Source organism: Dasypus novemcinctus, chromosome 7, assembly GCF_030445035.2.
Source record: "Dasypus novemcinctus isolate mDasNov1 chromosome 7, mDasNov1.1.hap2, whole genome shotgun sequence".
NCBI classification, from domain to species: domain Eukaryota; kingdom Metazoa; phylum Chordata; class Mammalia; order Cingulata; family Dasypodidae; genus Dasypus; species Dasypus novemcinctus.
The window spans coordinates 57,656,191-57,679,954 of NC_080679.1; the positions used below are offsets into that span (position 1 = coordinate 57,656,191).

At 33.2% G+C, this 23,764-nt stretch overlaps 1 protein-coding gene across 2 annotated transcripts in view; it reads left to right on the plus strand.

Annotated features, from left to right (window-relative positions):
* Window positions 1-23,764, plus strand: part of COL5A2 (collagen type V alpha 2 chain) — a 146,834-nt gene that overhangs the window by 56,280 nt on the left and 66,790 nt on the right. The window contains exons 2-5 of one of the 2 annotated variants that reach the window (XM_058300506.2): window positions 12,118-12,342; window positions 18,253-18,266; window positions 21,655-21,687; window positions 23,010-23,042. In XM_058300506.2, the coding sequence (XP_058156489.1) occupies window positions 12,118-12,342; window positions 18,253-18,266; window positions 21,655-21,687; window positions 23,010-23,042 (305 nt within the window). Of the gene's footprint in view, window positions 1-12,117; window positions 12,358-18,252; window positions 18,267-21,654; window positions 21,688-23,009; window positions 23,043-23,764 lie in introns of both variants that reach the window. The other variant, XM_071216223.1, reaches the window with a different exon arrangement.

Sequence of the window (23,764 nt, forward strand, 5' to 3'; positions counted from 1 at the left end):
TAAAATATTACACCCTTTTATTCTTTCTCTGAAGTAACAGTCTAATTGTCTTACATAAAGCATAATGAATGGGTAAGTGTTTACAGTTCAAATACTGGCTCTGCCACTCACTGGCTTTGTGACATGGTTTTAAGAATTAAGTATAAAATTTTCATAGGGCACCTAACATCTATCATAGAACCCGATAAATAATAGCTTTTAATATCTCTACTAAATTGTCCTTCCTTAATATTCATCTTAGCAAGTCTTTAATAGGGTTTAGAATTTTTCCAATTAAATTCATTCATCTTTCCAAAATTTGTATTTCATTTGATGTCTAGACACTTCTGTCCTGTAGGTATTCATAGATGTTATTTCTTCCATTCATTCCCAAAACTCTAACTCTAACATTCATTCCCAAAACTCCCAAAAATTTTTCCATTTTTCTGCTATCTTATCCTACACACAGTTAAACAAATCCTGCATATTTTCTATCTTGTGCCTCATGGATTTACCCCTTTTCTCCGGTGAGATTTTCCCTAGCTTTCCTGAGGCCTCACAGGATATTAATGGAGGAAAACTATCTTTACAATATGAATAAGCCTTCAGGCATTTTGATGAATACAGCTTGTATATAATTGCATACCAACAATTTTTTTTTCCCCACAGGAACCGAAATTTTTTCCCAGCTTAGACTGTAGAAACGTAGAAATGGCCAACAATTAACTTTATACTATCTATTGTGTTTAAAGCAACTAGATGATCCTGAAAAAGCTATTGGAAAAAAATCAATAAAAGTCAGCATTTAAAAATATACTTTAAAGCAAACCAGCAACTTCTTGCTTTTAAAATCACATCTCACTCAGATCTACGTTACTTTCATTAATTCTGAAGTCTGAGATAGTCTTTTCAAAAGCTCTTAACTACTTAGGATTTGAAAATAGAAACCTCCTCAAAGGATCACTCTACAACTTCAATTTGTTCTCCTGTTTAGTAACTATCAGTTTAGTCATAATTGGTTTAACTGGCAATAATAACCCTTTCTCACACATGACTTTATGCTACTTTATGCCAGCCCATTTATGATGAATTATAAACTCCACAATTATCTTCCATTAAATCAGTATGCAATGGGTCAAGTTTAAATATTTTGTATTAGATCACATGTCCTCTTTTATTATTGTAAAACAAAATGAACAATCACATTTTCCCATTATTTGCTTTTATTTTACTTTATTCCTAATTATTATTGCTTTTCATTCCTAAAGCCTCTCTTTCTCCTAAATAGAGTATAATATTTCAACTAGTTTCCCTGCCTTTGGTCTCATCTGCTTCCAATCCATCTTTAATTTTGCTGTTAGATTAATATATTCTTCTATTTATTTACTCTTTCGTTTATTCGACAAGAATTTACTTGATATCTTCTATGTGTCAGACACTGTTCTACTAATATACTTACAATATAGAGAGGATTGAAATGTTTTTTACCCTTGAGAAACATATAGCCCAGTAGAGTTTATAGGTAAACAAATAAATATACTAGAATGTTGGCGGTACATTGATAGGCATATGGACAAGATAAGATCAGGACACAGAATGGAGTGGCCAAATTCCACATGGGAAAGGGGTAATCATGAAAGCCTCTCTAGAGGAAGAGGCAACACTCTTATCCAGAATTCACATCACCTCTGACCTTACATGTATGGCATGTTTGCCACCTTTCCTTGCCTTTTTGAAGTGGTTCCCTGCCTCCAGTCTTTTTTCCTTTATACTTTCAAATACTTTATATTTTATTTTTTTTATATCTTTATTTTTAAAATATATTTAAAAAAATTTTTTTTAAAAAGAAACTTAGATTACATAAATGGTACACAAAAAATATAGGGGATTCCCATATGCCCCACTCCCTAGCCCTCCCACATTTTCCCACATCAACAACATCCTTCATTAGTGTGGTAACATTTGCCACAATTAATGACCATTATCTTGGAGCATTGCCACTAAGCAATGATTATAGCTAACATTGTAATGAACACTCTCTTCTGCATATTTTTGCAAGTTATGACAAGATATACAAAGGCCTATATCTGTCACTGCAATGTCACTCAGGGCAACTCCAAAATGCCCCCAAATTGTACCTATCAAATACCTTATATTTTCACAGTCTACTTTAAACCCACTTCATTTCAACTATTCTCAGATAATTTTAGTGTATGGTGATCCCATCTTTCCAAATTTCTTACACGTAATTCCTCAAACTTGGTATCTTAAAGTAAACTGTACTTATTGCCATGTCTAATTGTTGGTCCCTGGAAAAGTAACTAAATAAAAAACATTTTACATTTAGAAAGCCCTCAGTAAATATTTGTTAAAAGCACGGCTTTATAAACTTCCCCCTTATTTATCCCACTAAAAGCTCTTCCAGAGCAGCATGTGTGTGCCTTTTACTTCTGTCTTCTTCTGAGCATGAAGTATGCCAACCACAGAGTATGTTCCTGACAAACCCTAAAATAATCCATGCAAATAAGTATGAATGGCTTTGCTACATATAAAATGTAAGTTTTCTTCTAACACAAGTATTTCCTACCATATTTGACAGTGGTTTCTAAATTATAAACTGGTATCCTTGGACAAAACTCAGCTTTTTTCAAACTAGATGTTATACAATACAATTTTTTTTTTTACCTTCTAAAATGTCAGGCAGTATAACCCAGAATTCTGCATCTAAATTTAAATAATGGTATTTAAATTCAACTTTGCTGAATTTCCAAATGGCTATGGACTTGGAAGCATGTAATTTACAGATCTTCTCAGTGTTGCCAGAGTTAGTCATTGGCGACGACTGTTGCCTCCTAGTGTTGCCCTGTGCCACGGTCCCGGCTTCTGGGCTGCTGGCCGGCCCCAGGGATTGATGTGCTGTACTCCCACTCCCTTCAAAGCCATCTACCTATGGGAGCAGGTTTAGAAATGAGAGCACCTTTGTTTTAGGCAAGGGGAGAGATCATTAAGAGATTAAAATAGGAAGCAGTGAGTGAAAGGAAGTGCCTGTGCTCCTTCAGACCCTTCCAGGCCAGTTGGCAAAGAGAAGACCATTGCCACTTACAGCAGTGAGCCAAGAGGGACAGTATTATGCAACTTGGAAGTGAATTTTTGGAAGAAACCACTTTGGACTTTAGTTTACTCACTCAAATATTAATAATAATAATAAATTAAAGACAGGAAATAGCAAAATTTAGTACTTAAGTTGCAGAACTCTTTCAGCTTCTCTCATCTCCAGCCGAGGTGGGATGCCCCCCTCAGGATTCCCAAAACAGCTTGGGTTCACCACTAATATAATTTAAAAGCTGTATTCTAATAGTCTGTTAGACTGTTTTCCTAACTAATCAGTAAACTTCTTAAGGGGGATCAATATTTAATCTTTGTATTCCTAGTCCTTGGTGAAGTAACAAGTAGTTGGTAAATATTTTTTGACCAGTAAACTACATTATCAAAATACAGACTTTATGTTATGTTGATATTTGCTTCTAAAGTAAGCATCACATTATATCTTTTCCTATTCATTAACAAGTAGAGAACCTGAGACAAACATTTCCCTAAAGAAATCAAAGTAAATAACCTAACTAAAGTTATAATTTTCTCTAAGCCAAATTTTACACTTCTCAGGATAGCAAATATTCTACATACTTTTCCTCTGATCTCATGGTGCTAACCACTGTGCTAGCACAAAATAAGTGTTCAGTAGGTTCTTGGGGATTAAACAAATAATTAAAAGTTTTTGAACACTCTAAACTTCTCCACAGCTATTTAAAGAAAATCATGAGAGTTCTTTTCCTTTACAGATATTTTCTTCAGAGTTATCATATTTTAAGAAATTAAAGTATGAATTAAACATTAATGATAAAATTGAGCATTTATATCAGCAATATGATGATGGAGATAGATTAGTAGAAAGACTTCATTAAAAACTTCATACATTTAGGTATCTAGATACAGTTGGCATAACACATGTTACTTCTAATTTGTTTGCTGAGAATAAACATTTACAAATAGGATTAGAGTTGATATTATTGAAGCTATTACTGAAATTTCTAGTGTATAGAATATAAGGCACACCTAATTGCCTATTTCTCTTTACAGTATTTTCAAAATTCTTTAGTAGTCTAAACCATGTGTTTGGAGGAAAATAAATCTTTGTCAAAGCACCAGCAGACTGAAAGTTGGTTTTCCAGACAGAATAGTAGATGAGAATTACATGTGGATTATGTGTAGTTTTAATTTAACATTTTGGCCATGATTGTTTAGATTTTCCAATGATACACTGAAAGAAATTTAAGTACTACCTAATATGGGAGTTTTCCCTTTTTATGTTTTCCATTTTAGTAGAACAAAAAGGGCAATTTTACCAGTTAACTGAAAGGCCTTTGCATATGAGATTGAGAAATGTTTTGTGGTTGAACTGAAGAAACTAACCATGTTTTTAGATAATTTATCTATACTTGATTTATCTACTTGTGTCACTGAAATACTGTTCATGAATTTTCTTCCTTTCACTTTCTTAGATTTCAAGATCATTTTAAAAATAATTATTATTACTTTAGAAATAGAATATGACTGTCCTTAGTGGAATAGAAATTGAAGTCAGCTTAAATAATCATTGAATTCCTACTCTTATTCAATTGTTGTAATGAAAGAGAGAAAGACATAAGGAAAGTTATATTCTTAATAAGTATACAAAAAAGGAGTTTAAATTGGAGGGCTCATGAGAAAATGGCAGTAGTGGAATCAAGAATCCATAGTGAAATGAAGAATAAAAAAATGTAAAATCCACAGGCCTGTACCATACCCACCCACCCACCCTCTCACAGAACTTGAGGCTGACATGGAAAAAATATTTTGCAAACCCTGTTACAGATCCCACTCCACTATCCCTGTTGGTTTCTAATGTATCTAACTTTTAAAACTTTGGAGATCAGATAATAGAAGAGAAATGACGAATGTGGAATTGCTGGCATTTACTCAGAAGGGACCAAGGAAGAATAGGATATTCTCCCTCTTTGTCGTTCTTTTTGATGATACACAGTACCTGAGAGCAGAAGAAAAGGAGGGATTTTCTTGAAAGATCCTTTGGAAACAATTGAGCGTCTTGGGTTATGCTGTGCACTGCTCCAGGTGGCATCTGTGCTTTGGGGCACATGGGGCTGCTCCGCTTCCACTTCCTTGTCCCAAAAGGCATTCTCTGCCTTTCATGAGGGCACCAGATGACAGTGCTCACAATTCTAGTCCTTTAAAGACTTTTACAGCAGGGAAACTTTAAATAGTAATGTTAACCCAGATCTTCACAGTCCTAGAAAGGACCAAGGCCAGCTGGGGCGGGAATGCTAAAGGGCTGCTGTAGCATTCCAAGAATTCTTCCAAACTCTGAGCTGCTGTGACTGACACTCTATTTCCTCTCTGGCCATCCAGAGGTCTGGATGTCAGGAACACACTTGGCAAGGACCAACAAATGATCCATTTCATTCAGAATAGGGGTTCTAATTGCACACACTCTATGGGAAGTTTAGGAGAAGAGGAAATGTTCTTAAAAATAAACACATCAATGAATTATTTCATTCCATCCTTCATTCACTCATGCATTAAACCATGCAGCAAATACATTTATCAGAGACTGATTATATGACAATAGATGTGAAGGATAGAGAGACGAATAAAATACAGTGCAACTCCAATGGAGCTCACAGTCCAATGGAGACAAATGATCTGAACAAATCCTCTTCTGAGTAAAGAGATTTAAAATTTTTGGAAGGCATGAGCACTCTACATTATTTCTGCAAGGGAGAATTTTTGTTAATGTCTAGAGAATGTCCAGCATAGTCTTATAGACTTTTTTTCCTATGGTTTTTTTTTTAATTTTTAAATTTTTTTATATTTTTATTTTTACCTCCTCCCCCATCTGAGATGTCTCCCTTGTTTATCTGCTCATTGTTTGTGCTCATTGTCTGTTTGCTGTGTTTGCTTGCTGTACCTGCTCACTGTGTTCATTGCATTTGCATTGTGTCTGCTCGTCTTTAGGAGGCACCGGGAAAAGAACCCGGGACCTCCCATGTGTGAGGTGGGTGCCCAGCTGCTTGAGCCACATCCACTCCCTGCTTATTTTGTCAGCTCATTTTTATCTGCTTGCTGTGTCAGCTCTTTGTGTCAGCTCATTGCATTGTCTCATTGTATCTGTTTGTTGCTCCAGGTCATCTTCTTTAGGAGGCACTGGGAACTGAACTGGGCCCTCCCATGTGGGAGGTGGGCCCCCAACGGTTTGAGCCACATCTGCTTCCCCTTATGGACTTTTATTTATGTTTCTCAAAGTGCTTTGGTAGACCCCAATAATTTAAGAAAAATATAGAACCACAAATCTTCTGGACAATCAGTAAGTTTCATTATGGCCATTTCTATGGAGGCTTTTGTACAAAAGTAAAATTATATAAAGGAATATAATCCTACAGCATGGCTCATTGTTGGTGAGCAGCAGTTCAGATAGCTTAGTTTCTTGATAGCAATTATAAGATGATGGATTTAGTGTGCTATCCAGTGATTAAGAACTGAATTCCAGAACTAAATTTAAAAGCACATAAGTTTTATGAGATGGTGAATCTATGAGGATATATAAGAAAAAAACACAATTGAATCACTTTCCTCAAAAATGTGTATAGATAAAACACATCTCTTCTCTCCAATGTATAAGTGACAGAATGTTTGTTGTAATGACTTACTTCATAGTATTGATTCAATTTGTTGGGAAATTTGGTAAGGCCAAAAGAACGTCATATTTTGGAAGATAAAAAATTGCAGAGTTACAACACAATGGACAATTAAAAAACAGTGACAGTACTATCAGATTTCTGTAAGTCCTCCCCACTTTTATTAACAAAAGAAACATAAATAGAAAAATGTTCCTGTATTGGAGTTCTTATTCACCTTTTATTTTAAAAAATTATTTATTTATCCAATTACTTTAAGACCAATAATTATGTTTAAGTGGTAGACCTGAGATCAAAATTAGTATTGGCTTGGGTTAATTTTATGATTTGAGTAGAAGGATCAGATTATTGAATCTCTCAGAATGTCATTTGAAATTTCCTACTTAGTTTTTACTAAGTAGTGTGCCATAATAACTTCTCTTCAATAAATTGGTGGCAAATTTGCTTTCTATTTTGCTTTGCTTTTCATTTAAGCAAACATTTATATAGAAAAGATAATGGACAAACTAATCATAATTTGCACAACTACCATGTACAAACATGAAATATGCAAAACACCCTGTATTTTCTATCCACTCTTTTTTGAACGTGTCTTTCATTCAGACATGAAAAATGAGAGTTCACTGAGTTTCCATGCCCTCTGTGATGTGTGTGGATTCTTGCGTGGGTGGAGAGAAGGCAGGGCTTAGTTGTGAATGTGGTTTTTCATCTTCTTGCCATTTAAAGGCATTCCAACTAACTTTCCACATCATCTCAGATTTAATTATATATTTTCAGGGGAAAGGGACTAGTGATGACACAGAGTATAAAATTAACTTTTAACATTGTCATTTAAAGAAACACAGTGGACCACTTCTTTGCCTCTTGGGGAAAGCTCATGCTGTCTTAAACTTCAGGAAAAAATTAGCCTTGTATGAGTTAACACAGTACTGAGAAAATGTGTCTCTTTATTCCAGCTCTAGAGGAGAGGCAGAGAAACAGGATAACTCATCCTTTGGCGAGACGCATTTTATTGATATTCAATTTACAGTGTTATTGCATGTCATTTTGGTATTTGTTTGCTTTCCATATTCTCTATCTCCAAATATTTAATTGTTTCATCAATGCAACCTTGGTCTACTTTACAATGATCATATAATTTTTAAGAACAAAACATGTATGCTTTAAACATTTTATGCATTCAGTACATACACATGTAACCTTCAGTAAATACCTGCAAATACCATTGTCCCCTAGAATGTGAGAAGGAAGAAGCAAACTAATTGAACGTATGGCATAGATCATTTTCAGGCAGTAGTATTTCATGCTTGTGTTTGGATGTTTCATTCTCAATTAAAAAAACTTGAATAAAATTTTCCTTAGTTTATCTACTTAGTAGAATTGCTCAAGACAGTGAATGTGAGTCAGTTTTCTATACAGTTGGTATTGTGTAGAAATGTTCATCATGGAACTATATCATCAAAATTATTTTTTTTCCAAAAGTCATATTGCTAATATGATGTACACATTTTCTAATAAAAAAAATAATGCTATTGAAAAATATATTAAAACAGTCTTATTTTCTCCTTGGTTTCAAAGCCTTATACCAGTACTATGTATAGCTATTATGCTAAATAATAGCTATTCTAAATATACTAAAGCTATTATTGTTTTATTGATTAACATTATGTAATGTCTTTTGACAATGAAGAAATGGAGTAGAAATTTAGTGTTCTTCTCATAAAAGCACAAAAAACTGTGATGATATGGTGATACCTGAAAGCTATTTTCCCTTTGCCAAGTATCTGTGATGAGCATGTGTAACAAAGTATTCCCTAATGAATACAAGAAAAAGGTGTGAAAAATGCCATCAGAAGAACTTTTGAAAAAACAATTTTTATTTCAAATTCAAGCCAACAACAACAATAACAAAAACAGAAAAAGTCATCTCAACAAGTCATGGGGCAAGCGGACGTGGCTCAATGGATAGAGTGTTCGTCTACCATATGGAGGTTCCAATCCCCAGGACCTCCTGACCTGTGTGGTGAGCCGGCCCATACGCAGTGCCGCTGTGCAAGGAGTGCTGTGTCATGTGGGGGTGCCCCTGCATAGGGGTGCCCCATGCACAAGGTGTGTGCCCCTCAAGGAAAGCCACCCTGTATGAAAAAGAGCGCAGCCTGCCCAGTAGTGGCACCGCACACATGGAGAGCTGACGCAGCAAGATGACACAACAAAAAAGAGATGCAGATTCCCAGTGCCATCTGATAATGCAAGTGGACACAGCAGAACACACAGTGAATGGACACAGAGCAGACAAGAGGTGGGAAGGGGAGAGAAATAAATCTTAAAAAAAAAAACCAAAAAAAAAACCAAGTCATGGAAACATTATTCTTAAAATGTTCTGTCCTAGCACTTTCATCTCATCCAATTCCAGCTACTACCTCAATTGTTCCTCCAGTGTTCAGAAAGATACACAGTTAAATGACGTAGTCAAGGTTTATTCATTAATGAAAAAAATGAAGAGAAAAATACTTAATCATATTCATATCTCACAAAACCAAGCCCCATATTCTTTTTCTGACATTTAGCATTAATATATTACGAACTTTGCTTTTACTACAAAAATATTAAAATATTGTTACTATAGTCTATAAATTACATTAGTTATATTTTCCCATGTATCACTGTGCATTCTTAACACACTGAAGTAGAAGAACATTTCTATATTTATATTATTAACCACAATCTTCATCTACTGCCAAAATCATTGTTATACATTCCCTATGTTATCCTCCAGCTGTCCTCCAACTAACATTAACCTCCCTGGACTACTAGTTTCAGTTACAATCACATCTATAAATCAACAGTGTTTGTTATATTCATTACAATGTGTTACCATCAAGCTCAACCATTACCACATATTTATACTTGATCTTATTAAACATTCTATGTACATCCAGCATTGTCTCTCCCTTCTCATCCCACATTCCATCTCCTACCAACCTACATGTCATAGTCTAACTCCATAAATCTACTTATTGTATTTGGTTCATATCAGTAAGACGATACAATATGCATCCTTTTGTATCTGGCCTGTTTCACTCTCCTCAAGTTTCTTCCATGTTGTCATGTGCTCAGGAAGAAACTTTTTACATCAAGGAAGATGAATGCTTTGGTTAATATCTTAAACCTCAACTGTATTCATTTTCCCTCATGGTTCTGCATTGTTTTTCAGTAGATGTGTAAGATATACCATCTGATAGATTATTTCACAAACGATTTCAAATGCATTTAAAAATTTTTTATTTCTATATTTTCAAAGTACAAAGTTAAAGCTGATGCAATTAGGCTAATTAGCCATAATTTTGTCTCATCCATCCATCCATTCATTCATTCATTTATATGCATCTGTTTGGTATTTATTGGATGTCAGCTCTGTGCAAAGTGTGGTATCAATAGAAATTAGAAATACAGTGTTGAACAATAGTCACTACATCAGTGGCATTTACTATACAGTGGGAAAGACAAGGATACAAACTAGTGAAAATAAATAAATGTGTACTATTTATTTATTTAAAAGATAAATAATTGTGATAAATTCCATGGGGGCAGTGATTGATTTTTGCCTCTCTCTTCACATTTTAGTAACCGTTAAATTCCACTGCATATAATGCATACTCGAATGACTGAATGAATGAGTTCTCTAAAGAGTTCTGTGAAGTTTAGCAATTGGGTATAAGAAGTCTAATTTATATAGGGTAGAAAAGGATTTTGGGGGTAGGTGCAATTAATCAGAACCATGAATGAAGAGCTGGCCATGAGAGTCTTGAACATGGGAGAAGAAAGCAGTCTCAGAAAAAGGGACGAAGTTGTGCAAGGAATGGAAGGGGTGGAATAATTTGCCTTTCAGTAAACATGAGAAATAAGTGTGGGTTGACAAGGAGAGATGGGCATTAAATCAATTTGGAGTGGTAGGCAAGTGCAGATCACATAGGGCTTGCAGTCTTATTAAGGAGTTTTGAATTTAAGTAGTTGGGAAGCTCCTGAAGGACTTACAAAGAGGTGATATGATCCACATTATGTTTTAAAATACCATAGTTTTGTTTCTCATGAAACCATCAAGTCAGATATATATGTATTTTATTTTATAAGTGCGTAGTATAATTGCTATCACTGTATATACACGTGTATACATCTCTTCCAATCTGCCTTGATTTTTAATCTAAATATAGAATGACATTTGGCAGATATAATAATTTACTATAATAACTTACTAATATAACTTCCTACATTGTTTTGGTCATGGCTTTTCTTAATTAATTTTGAAGCAAAGATAGCTAATTCATTACTTGCATAAATTTTGTTGTTTCCATTAGTTTAGTGGGCAACTTTAGTTTAGGATATCTAAAGGTAAACTTTTCCATGAAAAGGGACACTGTTATTCTCTTTTTCTAACTTTCTATTTAAAAATAATATTAATAAACCCATCCGCTTTTAAAAAAGTCTTCCTCCATGGTAAATGAATGTGTGTTATCTCTTGTTGTGATATTTACAAAGCTAAAATTTATTGTGAATTGAAAGTCACAAGGGTTCACCAAATACTGAAAGCATATATTATCTTTTGAACTATTCTTTTTCTCCCCCTTTTTGAAAAGTCTATTATTATCTCACCTTGCTGACCTTCCCTTCCCATCTTTGATCACTTATGTCTTTAAAACTGAAATCTTGTAGGGAGTGTTCTCTGATTAAGTATACCTACTTGGATCATATTTTCTTTGATTTTTCCCCCATCATGCTAGCATGTAAACATCATAATCATTTCATGGTGAATTGCATATTGCTTTGCACATAAATACTAAATGAGGGAAGCAGATTTGGCTCAACTGATAGAGCATCCACCTACCACATGGCAGGTCCAGGGTTCAAACCCAGGGCCTCCTGACCCATGTGATGAGCTGGCCCACATCCAGTCTGATGCACACAAAGAGTGCCATGCCACACAAGATGTCCCCCACGTAGGAGAGCCCCATGTACAAGGAGTGCACCCCACAAGGAGAGCCACCCCGTGCAAAAAAAGTGCAGCCTGCCCAGGAGTGGCGCAGCACACAGAGAGCTGATGCAGCAAGATGATGCAACGACAGAAAAAGAGATGCAGTTTCCCAGTGCTGCTGACAAGAATATAAGGGGACACAGAGAGCAGACAATGGGGGGAAGGGGAGAGAAATTAAAAAAAAAACAAAAACTAAACTAAATGAAATAAGTTCGTTTGTTTCTTGTTTCCATAGAAGAGTACTGCTTAGCCCAGAATTTTTAGAACCTACGAGATGACCATCTTCTTAAATATTTCCCAGATTCCAAAATTTTGGAGGATTACTAACCATCATTTTTCCCCTTTGTATTCTTGTTCTAGAGGGATATGATGAAGAAATAGCCTGCACTCAGAATGGTCAGATGTACTTAAATAGGGATATTTGGAAACCTGCCCCTTGCCAGATTTGTGTCTGTGACAATGGAGCCATTCTTTGTGACGATATACAGTGCCAGGAGATGCTTGAATGTGCTGACCCTGTAACTCCTGATGGGGAATGCTGTCCTGTCTGCCCACATACAACTGGAGGCAGCAATACCAATTTTGGTAAGAATACCTAGGGCCAACTCAATTGATCCAATGACATCTTTAAAGTTTTAATGTATTTAGCTCTCACGTGTTCAATAGCCCATTATTTAGTGGCCTTTGGGGTTAATGATTTTGCTCCCCCACTTTGTCTAGCACTAGTGGGGAGATAGTAATTCCTGTCTTAAAAATTTTGAGTGGTTATGTGTAAGCTAAGAATCTTTGTACTACTTAAGCTGGCCATTTGTTACCATATCCTTGGTGGATGCCTCCAAATATTTGCTGGTTTTTGATGAAGTCCATTAGTATCCAAGAAGAGATCTAGAAAACTCATTTATCTTCCCTGATGCCAACTTTGCCCTTGGAAACAGAGCAATTACTTCTAAAGCAATTTAGTGCCATAGCACCCTCTATTGCATTAGCTCATAACTGCAGAATGCTTTTAATATTGGCTTTTTAATATTGGTTTTTAAATTTTTTAAAGAAAATTGTATTTAATAGAAACAATATATTTGAATATATATGTTAAAGAGACTTGCATATAAGAGAAAAATTTTCAAATTTATATATTTTATGAACTAGGTAAGATTAATATTAAACTCTTAGGTTTTTGTATAAAGACATTGCTAAAGTTAATTTTTAGCTTTTCAAAATTCCATCATAAATTATAACAAATATAATGTGTTCAATAGTATATACATGGAAACATGAGGCAGCAACTCACCTCTTCAATATTTAGCACTAAGGAAGTAACTTGAATAAATAGTTAGGCTCAGTTTTCAGCAATGTAATGAGAAAGATTTAATAGGAATAATTAAAATAGCCTATCCAAGGGCTACCCAAAACAGATACAATATGCACAGATCTCAGGAGTGATGTAAAATTAAAGCAATAAGGATAAATGAATAGTAAGTTGGAAAATTATGAGAAAAATCAGAAAATTCAATAAAATATACAATTTCCTGCAAATAGCTGGTCTATGAAAGCCCAAATCATTCCATAATAAATAATAAAAAAAGAAGCTGGGAATAACATTGATACAAAAGTACTTTAAGAAAAATAAGTGGGAGAGTTCAGCTAAATTTACCACAAAAAAGACATAACAAAAAACTGTTACCCCATAACAGATAAACATTCTGATCAATAATTTCATCTTGAACTAAATAAAACTTAAAGAAGAAATTACCTCTAAGAAAGAAGGTCTTAAAGTAGAACCCTTTCCCCCTCCCCCCCCAAAAAAAAAGTAATGGTCAGGCAAGAAATAGAAGGAAGATCAAAACTATCATAGGGAAATGAAAGATAAAATAAGAAGAAGCAAAATGCAACTAGATACTTTACAAAACATGATAAGGGACATAGATGACAAAAAATGAGAAAAGCAACAAAACAACAAAATACATTGACAATTTTACAGATAATCAAAAAGGATTTGATTGAAAATAATAGATATAGAAAATAGGCAAAGGGTATCACTGAAGAAAAGTCTCCAAAACAAAAACAAAAACAAAAACAAAAAAAAACCTAAATGCAATGTACTAGAACAATAATGATATAATACAAGACAACTTTGCTGAAATAAAAGGAAACTTTGTTGTCAATTTTGAAAGGGCAAACCATGTCCCTGAAAAAAATTGACCCAGAACACTCAACATTAAGACATATCTTAGTAAAGTTATCAAATTTTAAAGATGAAAGAATCTTTTGGAGAACTAGAGAAAAACAAGTCACTTCTAAGGAGAAAAATATCAGACTAGTCACAGATTTCTCCATAGTAGCATTCAATGCCCAAAGAGAGTGGAGCAATATCGACAAGTCTTTCAAGGAAATAAAAATGTGCACCAAAATTTAAATATAAATATATTCTCTCCTTAAAGTGAAGAACAAAAAAATTTTTGAACACATAGGAACTTAGGAATTATTGTTTCCATAAATTTCTTAATGAAACTACCATGGCAAACCCTAGGCAAATGACAGTTATGTGTGGAAACTATCAAAGATCTGATGTGAGCATTGAATAAATTTAACTCTAGGAAACCCCCTAAAACAAAATTGTGAGTTAGAGTACACAGTAAGATGTAAATGTTATAAATTATCACAATATATAGAAATAATACATGTACATACAGAAATGTATATATAGAAGTAATACAACTAATGAAAGGGGAAGGAGGAAAAAAAATGTGAAGGAGAGTAAGTTTGTTGATTCCTCATTTTCAGAGATGGGAGTCAAAAATTATCATTCAAACATGACAAATCATGTACAAGAACTAGTAAAATTTATAACTACAAAGATAAATGCTTAAAAAAAAGGCACTTCCTTGTCTAAAGTTGAGTGCTGGAAGATCAGGGAAGAAATAGGAAACAGGGTCATCTTTAACACTGCGAATTTTAGTGGCACTAATAGAAATTGTCTAAATAAATACAAATGCAAGAGTAAAATAAAAGAATAATATTGAGATAACTAGCAGAACCAATATACAAATCTTAAACATCAGAAGGGCTAACACATCAAACAAAACAAAGATTCTTGAAAATGTAGTGGAACATTTTATTTTTTAAAAGATAATGAAAAATTCATAGTTCTATGCTGAAATCAGGAAAAAAATAAAGAATTAAAACATGTGCATTTAGCATCCATCTTGAAAAGCTATAAAAACAAAATGAACTGAAAATAAGCAGAAGAAATTCATAAAGAAAGAAAACAGAGATTGAAAAGTGAGAAAGCCAAAATATAATAGAAATAACATGCATCTCCTTAAGTGGTTCTACAATAAAACCAATGAAATAAATTAACCATAAAATAAGAAATGATAAGGAGAAAATAACCTAATGAAAACAGGCAATAAAAGAAGTATAAGAGTTTCTTTGTGCAGCTTTGTGCTAATAAATTTGAAAACCTATACAAAATGAGTATATTCTAGAGAAATGTAATTTACTAAATCTGGTCCTCGTGGAAAAAGAGAAAATGAGCATGCAGTTTTTGTGCTATTTACAGACTAGAATAATTTGTAAAGAAACTTGCCCCTATAAAACAGCAGGCCTAGCTGGTTTAACACTTGTGCCATATTAAAAAGCAGATGATTTCACTACTTTTCAAACTCTTCTAGAACATTGAAAGAGAAGGTAAATTTCCAAAGCTCAATGTAAAGGAAGGATGTAATTGATACAAAAATGCGATATAGGGAGCAGGTGTGACTCAAGCAGTTGAGTACCTGCTTCCCACATGGGAGGTCCTGGGTTCAGTCTCCAGTGCCTCCTAAAAACAAAAACAAACAATAAGCAAACAAATAAAAAACCAGTTCAGGGGAGTCTATGTGACTCAGATGTTGAGTGCTGGCTATCGTATACAAGGTCCCGGGTTCAATCCCTGGCTCAGGTACCTAAAAAAAAAATTAAATAAATAAAAGACATAGATTGCACAAAAAAGGAAACTATAGACCAAATTTATAAATATTGATTAAAATCCAAAATAAAATAGTAGATCTATTAAAATATTAAAAGGATAATTAATCATGAAAGAATGGAGATTATTCCATAAATACAAGAATATTCAATACTAGGAAAGCTATTAATAAAATAATCTCAAACCTATGAAGAGAAAGTATATGCTAATTCTAACAATTGGAGTAAATGTATTTGGCAAAAATCTATATGTATTCTTGATAAAGACACTTAATAACAGCAATAAATGGGTATTTCATTAACATGATAACATATCAGAGCCTTCATTATATTCAAAGCTAAACTCCATTGTTACCACCATAATTTAACAATACTGAACATACAATTAAACAAGAAAAAGGAATTATAGGTTTAAAAATTAAATGAAAATGTAATTATGTACTTACAAAATCTATGAGAATGTGATAAAAATTACTGTAAAATAAAATAATTTAGTAAGGTATTTCAGTGCAAAATTATGAAACAGAAATAGATTTACTATAATACAAATGCCTTAATGTAGAATACATAGTGGAAATAAAGAGCACCTTTTTAATAATAGCAATAGGGAACACAAAATGCCCTAAGAATAAACATGTGCAAGATCTAGCTGAATAAAATGTAAAACACTGCTAACACAAATGAAGGTTGAAAAAATGGAATATCCCCTATGTTATTGGTTAGGAAACTAAACACTATAAATATGTCATATCTCCATAAATGAACTTATTACTTTAACTTTATCCTAATAAAAAATAATAGCATACTTTCTTTTAGAATTTGACATGTAGAAAATAAAAATTCTCATAGAAAATCAGGTAAAACTTGAGAAAGAGAAACAATGAAGGGCTAGCTAACCCTACTATCTAGTAGGGTTAATATTTCTTTTAATATATTAAAATAAATCATTGACTTCAAAATGTACGAATGCATGACTAAAGAAATTATGGAATAAAACAAAAAGTTTTACAACAATTCAAGTACACATGGTCAGTTTGAATATGCTGAAGATGCACCTCAGCAGAGGAAAAGAGGATTCTTTTGTAAGTCGTGTTGTAATGACTGGGGAATAATTATTGCAGCCTTATCCCTGGTTAAATTCCAAATAAGCCATTTTAACTAAGAAAAATGAAACATAAAACCATAGCAGTTTCAAAGATAACAGAGGAAAATTTCTTCATAATTTATAATCTTGAAGTGAGGAAGATTTTCTTAATTCTGACTCAAAGTCCAGAATCCATAAAAATGCATAGATAATAAACTTTTGCATTGTACTAAAAATAAAGTAAAAAATATTTCATATTTTTTAACCATAGTTCACAAATGATTAATTTCCTTTACATATAAAGAGCTCCTTGTTATAAATAAGTAATTACCCAGTCAGAAAATACGCAAAGGAAATTAACAATTTGAAGAAACAGAAATAAAAATGGCTCTTCAAATTAAAAATGTTTGACAGCATACTGTGTAGGCAAGCCGGTAAGGAAACATATGCTCTCATGCATTGGTTGTGGGAGTGAAAAGTGGTAAAACTTGTACGGAGGGATTCTGGCAATATATATCAAATTACAAATGTTTGTATCCTTTGACTTAAAAAGGATATTGGGGAATTTATCCTACAAATATACTGGCATGTGGTCATATATGTAAAGATTATTCATTATATTATTATTTATAGTAGCTAGCATGATTATCCATCCCATATTGCCCAGGATAATCCCAGATTACACCTATTTTCCCAGTATACTTTACATGAGTGCTCCCTTACACTCTTAAAACCATTTATTTGGGTGAGAAACTAAACTCTAGTATAGCAAAAGATTAGAAACAATCTTATAAAAATCCCCAAAAAATGTTATTTAAAAAAATGAAGAAATTTTACACTAATATATAGAGAAAGCTAAGATATAAAAAAATCTATAAGATCTGTAAAAAGTGCAGAACAGTGTGGGGAAAGTATAGAAATGTGTCTAAGTTAGAATTTGTTCCTAAAGGGAAAAAGACACTTGAGAACAATACTCAGGAAACCAATAACAGTGGCCTCCTGTGGTGGGTGAAACTACTTGGAGAAAAGGGGACAGGGATGGAAGATTTTTCACAGACTAATTTTATTCCTTTAATCCATTTTGACTTTTGAACTGCACAAATGATTAACCCACTTATAAATATGTAAGAACAAACTAAAATAGAGAACATTGATTGAAGATAATTCATTATAATTTTACTCATTTTATAATTTAATTAATTTTAAATGCTATATAAATGTGAAAAATATTCAAATTATTTCAGAAATTTCTAAAGGGATGCATTATTTTGCCTCTTATGGAAATAAAATTGATGCAAAACAACTTTTGCATTCTACCTGCTAGTGTAGTGATAGGGAAATCTGTTTATGTCAAATTCTAACACTACAAGAGAACTATTATTGAAAATAAATATTCCCAATTATCATTTCTCTTTAAAATAACATATTTATTCTTTTTTTTATAGGTAGAGGAAGAAAGGTATGTTTTACTTTGCATAGTTTCTTTATCCTAAGTAGAATTCATTCTAACATTGCCCGCACAGGACTGTATTTTTAAATGTTTGGAAGACTTTTGTAAATTGCAAAGCACCACACGATTCCACTATGCTAAATATATGAACACAGTTCAGCAGGTATGCTTCTAGATCACAGATGCCTCTATTTCATTCACATTATTGCTAATTTTTCTTTATATATCTGTTTCTGTCAGAAGGTTGCAAATTCTTTAGTAATTGAGAATGCCTTTGTATTTCTGCACTTATCACAGTGCTTAATATACACTTTGTACGTATTAGAAATGCAATGTGTGTTTGATGGAAGGAAGGAAAGAAGGAAGAAAGGAAGGAAGGAAGGAGGGAGGGAGTGAGGGAAGGAAGGAAGGAAGGAAAGGGGGTGGGGAGGACAGGGAGGAAGGAAGAACAGGGAGGAAGGACAGGGAGGGAGGAAGGAAGTTCTACTTCAGTGGAGTTGTGGTCCTACTCCCATTGACTTGGAAGTAAAGATCCAATTAAAAGAATTAATTGAACATTTTACCAAACACAAACCATCTCCCTTTTCCTCACCTCCTGACCTTCAGAGAACTTAAAATCTAACCCTGGAGACAAGTCTTATCCTCGCTAGGACAAAGTTAGGATATAGCCAATATCTCTTGTACAACTGGCCAGTTTGGCCACTTGTCATTTGGACACGGGTCATTCCTCTGAGCAAAGAGTGTTCCCTTTCCTTTGAAAGTGTTCTTGGTTTTCTGGTTACCTTGGAGACTATGGCATTTGCTTTAATCTTATCCAGATATGATAGGTGTAGGGAGGGAGAAGTGGAAATGAGACTCCGATTTCCATGGTAGCTATTTGACAGCTAACCAGCTAATTTAAATTGCCTTTACTTTTGTATGTAATGCATCTGCAGTAAAGTGATAATCAGTCAGATAGAGTAATGCTATGTCTTCTGATAAATGAAAGTGATGCTGTCAACAGATCATGGCCAGTTGTTTACCTTTTCATTTAGAGGGCAATACCGTAAATTTTTCTTATTTGTGATAAATATAAATAAGCTATTTATATTTGAATATATGTGAAAGGGGAAGGATTACAAATACCTGCTCATATTTAATTTACATATGAAAACTAAAATAAATTGAAACTTGAAGGTTTGAATATAGACCTTAGACAACAAAAACAAAATTCATGAAGTAGAAAAGAACTGCTTGTAATAACCCCGTAAACTCAAGTAGTAAAAACCCAATTTCCTGAGAGACAAGAGTAACCGCTTTTCTCCAAAGCCAATTTAGCACACTCTAGTGATGTGCCATTATCTTCATAACTCTTTGTCATCTATTATTGTGTCATCACAAACTCAACAGCACAGTAATGTTATGAAGATGAATTTTATTCTTAGTTTATATCAGTATTATTTTTATTTCTAAATTATTTGTTCATTCAGGTTAATCCCAATCATTACTGAGCCTTATTTTTTTATACCTGATACAAGGCAAATTTTATAGATGTTTCAAAAAAAAAGAAAAACACTGTGCCTGCCTCCATGGTAATGGCATCTTAAAAAAATGACAAGGCATGTCCACATGGCATTAAGTGATGGCAGGTAAACAGACAAGTAAAATTAAACTTCAATTCTCATCAGAATTGGAGTATTGAACTTTGCTTGTTAGTGGATATGAAAATTAAATTTAGTAGAACTCTAAACAGATCATCAATCCACATAAATTAACTTATTCACTGCATGTAAACAAAATGGTTACATTTGTGTGTTATTTCCAAATATAACAAATTATGGAATCATTAGGGGAATTTACCAGGGAATAATAAATCTTTATTATTTTATTATTGTTTTTAAAATGGAAAGATCTGGTTTAAAAATAAGCAGACATGGAAATACAGAATTAAGTCTTTTATTCCGCAGCTTATATACATTGATCACTTCTTCCCCTAGTTTTCCTGTGAATTGTTCATTAGTCTCTCATGATTCTATCTCATACGTATTCATAGAGAGCATCTTTGTGCTTCTGTAAGGCTATTTCCCTCCTCTAAATTCTCATTCATTAATGACTTCCAGAGTAGTAGCTATTTCAGCATTAGAATTATCAGCAAGCGTGATCAGAATATTATTAGTTCTGTCATTGAGTACATCATTAAGACCATCATGATTACAAAATCATTGTTAAATTTTAGTTCACCAAATTTTGTCAGATGTGATGTATTATTGGAAATGTAATTTTATTGTACTTTCATTAGTATAACTTAATGATCTGGTCAAAATCTTAAAAATGTGTATGATGTTTAATCTACAAATTTAACTCTAAAGACACAAAGTAATAATCAGAGATGACACAAACATTTATAAACAAGGATGTTCATTGTAAATGTTATTTTTAATTAAAAAAATGAAAACAAAATCTAAAAGTAAAATAATGAGGCATTAATTAGGTAGATCAGAGGGCCTTGATGCGATAGAAAGCTAAGAATATCTGAATTTAACAGTGGTTGACTCCTGGTTATTGAGCATAGTTTTTAGTTTCTTTTGTATATTTCCTTTATTTTTGAGATTCCCCACTATGAACATATATTATTTTTATAATCAGATAAAATAACAGTGTATGTAAAAGGGGAAATTAAATAAAAATCATTCCATTTCTTTTTTCCTTAAATTTTAAATATAATCCTTAAATTCACTTTTCACCCTCTCCAGAAACCTAGCAGAAAGCATTATTTGAAAATATGTTACAGAAATTAATAGATTAAGAATAATTCATTGAAAATGTTTATATGCTACATGGAGGATGTAAAGTACATTGAAAAATGATCAAAGCATTGAGACCAAAATCTGTTAGAAGAGAAATCCCCAGATAAATAACACAAAGAAATATGTGGTAAAAATAGAGGTATCTAAAGGTACAATTCATCCAATAATTATTTAATTTATGTATATGACATCATGCTATTAGAGAATAATTTGTGAGAATCTAAATAAGACTAATAATTCTTTTTTGTTTTTAGTCTTTTGGTAGTTTTTCTCATAATTCTTGACTTCCCATTTTTTCATCACAACTATTTCTTGCTCTAGTCAACTCTGGATTTCATCTCTGTAAAAACTGACGTGAAACATCTTTAGATATTTTTACTTTTCACCACATGTTGGATTGAGTTTTTATGTCTTTCAGATGAGTAGAAATTCTTTTTTCCATGCATAATGTCTGAGTAAATATACTAAGAATTAAATGCCAATTTACTTTTCTCATTTCTTATATAGAAATTCCCAGTGTTGACATGACATATTCTAGTATGGCATGCTCATGCCAAATAAAGCATTCTATTTTGCTAATTAATTTTTTTTCTTTTTTTTCCACTTCTTAGGGACAAAAAGGAGAACCAGGATTAGTGCCTGTTGTAAGTGTACATATATATTGTTTTCATGTACCTTGGTTGTAATATAATTAATCTCTTTTCTTTAGAAAAGCACATAAGCAATAATATACAAGTATTTTGGAGCTAAACTGAATAGGAAAAAAAATCAGAAAAGGTTAATTCTTCATTGAATCCAACATTTAATAGTCTGTATTTTTGACTTCCATAGTCCCATGACTAAAGGTAAAAGGATCAAGGTTTTACCAAATTAAATATATTGTGTGTATATATACAGTAATAGTTATGTAAAAATTTTCTAGGATAAATAAGTAATCATATAGAAAGGCATTACTTAATGTACCACACATCTGGAAATATCATGCCCTGATCATGGTAGAAATTACATGTTGTTTAAGCATTCTTTAAACTTGGAGATGATCAAAAGTACATGTGTAGTGCAAAGTATGAACTCTAATGTAAGCTGTAGTCCACGGTTAGAAGCAATGCTTCAATGTGTGTTCATCAACTGTAACAAATGTACCACACTAAGGAAATAGTGGGAGGGAAGGGGCAGGGTATATGGGAATCCCCTATATTTTTGATGTAACATTTATGTAATCTAAAGCTTCTTTAGAAATTAAAAAATAAAACATAAAAATAAAGTACATGAGTAGGTAGCAGATGTAGCTCCGTTGTTGAGTGTCTGTCTTGCATGTACGAGGTCCTGGGTTCAGTCCCTGGTACTTCCTTAAAAAAAAAAGTATGTGAGTAGGTAACTTTTAAAAGAACTGTCATCACTCTTCCAAAGCAAAAGAATATACATAAGTTGATTTATTTGGCAATGTTTATATTTTTGCTTTGCTTTTAAAGTGGCTTGTTTTTACAAAGGTTACCTAAAGTGAATCATTCATATTGCTCTATTTAACACTTGTGTGCACTTACCGTCACCTAGGTGCTATTTTAAGTGCCTTACCAATATTTATTTATTTAGTTTTCTCAACAACTCTGTAGGGAGGCATTTTCATAATTAATAGCTCTACTTCACAGAGTAGGAGACTTAAGCACAGAGAGGATAAGTGATTAGTCCAAGGTCACACAGCTGGTAAGGGATAGAGACAGGCTTTGAACCCAGGCCACTTGGATCCCACATTGGTGCTCTAATCATAGGAGTGCTGACACCCTGTATTCAAAATTGAATTCAATAACAGCAGTTCTTATGACAAGGAGGAGATGGGCATCAATTGACAACATTCATTTGTTTAGAAAGAAATTCCCGGGGATTTTTATTGCTATTCTTATTAGTTTGACTATTGACTTTTCTAGCATCTGTAGAAACTTTACCTTTACCCTTGTTTATTGTTCAGGTAACAGGCATACGCGGTCGTCCAGGACCAGCTGTAAGTAGTTCCCTTCAGTACTCACGGTATTTGTGTGTTCTTTGGGATTCTGAAAATATCTACAGACATTAAATCCAAGAGAAGACAAAAGAATGTAAAACAATGACATTTAGTTTCTTGAAACATCTTCTCTGAAATATCTTCAAGTTTAGGCATTCCTTTGCAGCAGTGAATGGCAGAGGGGATCATTTCATGCAGACACCGATGGACCTTATTTTTCCTCATGTGTTAGTGTTGTAATTGGTTATGAGAAGGGCAAAACAATCTATTGTGACCTTGTTCACTTGAGATTGATCTTGCCTATTGAAATCAAGGCATATTGCCTATTGTTTAAGAAAGAGAGAGGATAGACTATTCTTATTTATATAATGAAATTAAATTATACATTTCAATAAAATCTGAGAAATTATCCATCAGAATAGGATTTTTCCATAAAGGAGTACTGATTTCAGGTTTGGATTATCAACAACATTCATAAATTGCTATATGGACAATACACACACCCCTACATAAACACACACCCAGTTCAAGTCAATTTTAAAACACATCAAATCAACCTAAGTAAAATACTAACATAGCCTTAACAGATTTAGTCCACTCCTTCTGAAGCTTCTGCTTTTAAGTAACGACATATGTTAAATTGAGGAAATACCCAATCTATTCTTCATAATTCAATCGAAACTCTCATTGAAGGGCATACTCTAGGGAGGGAAAGTAAAGAT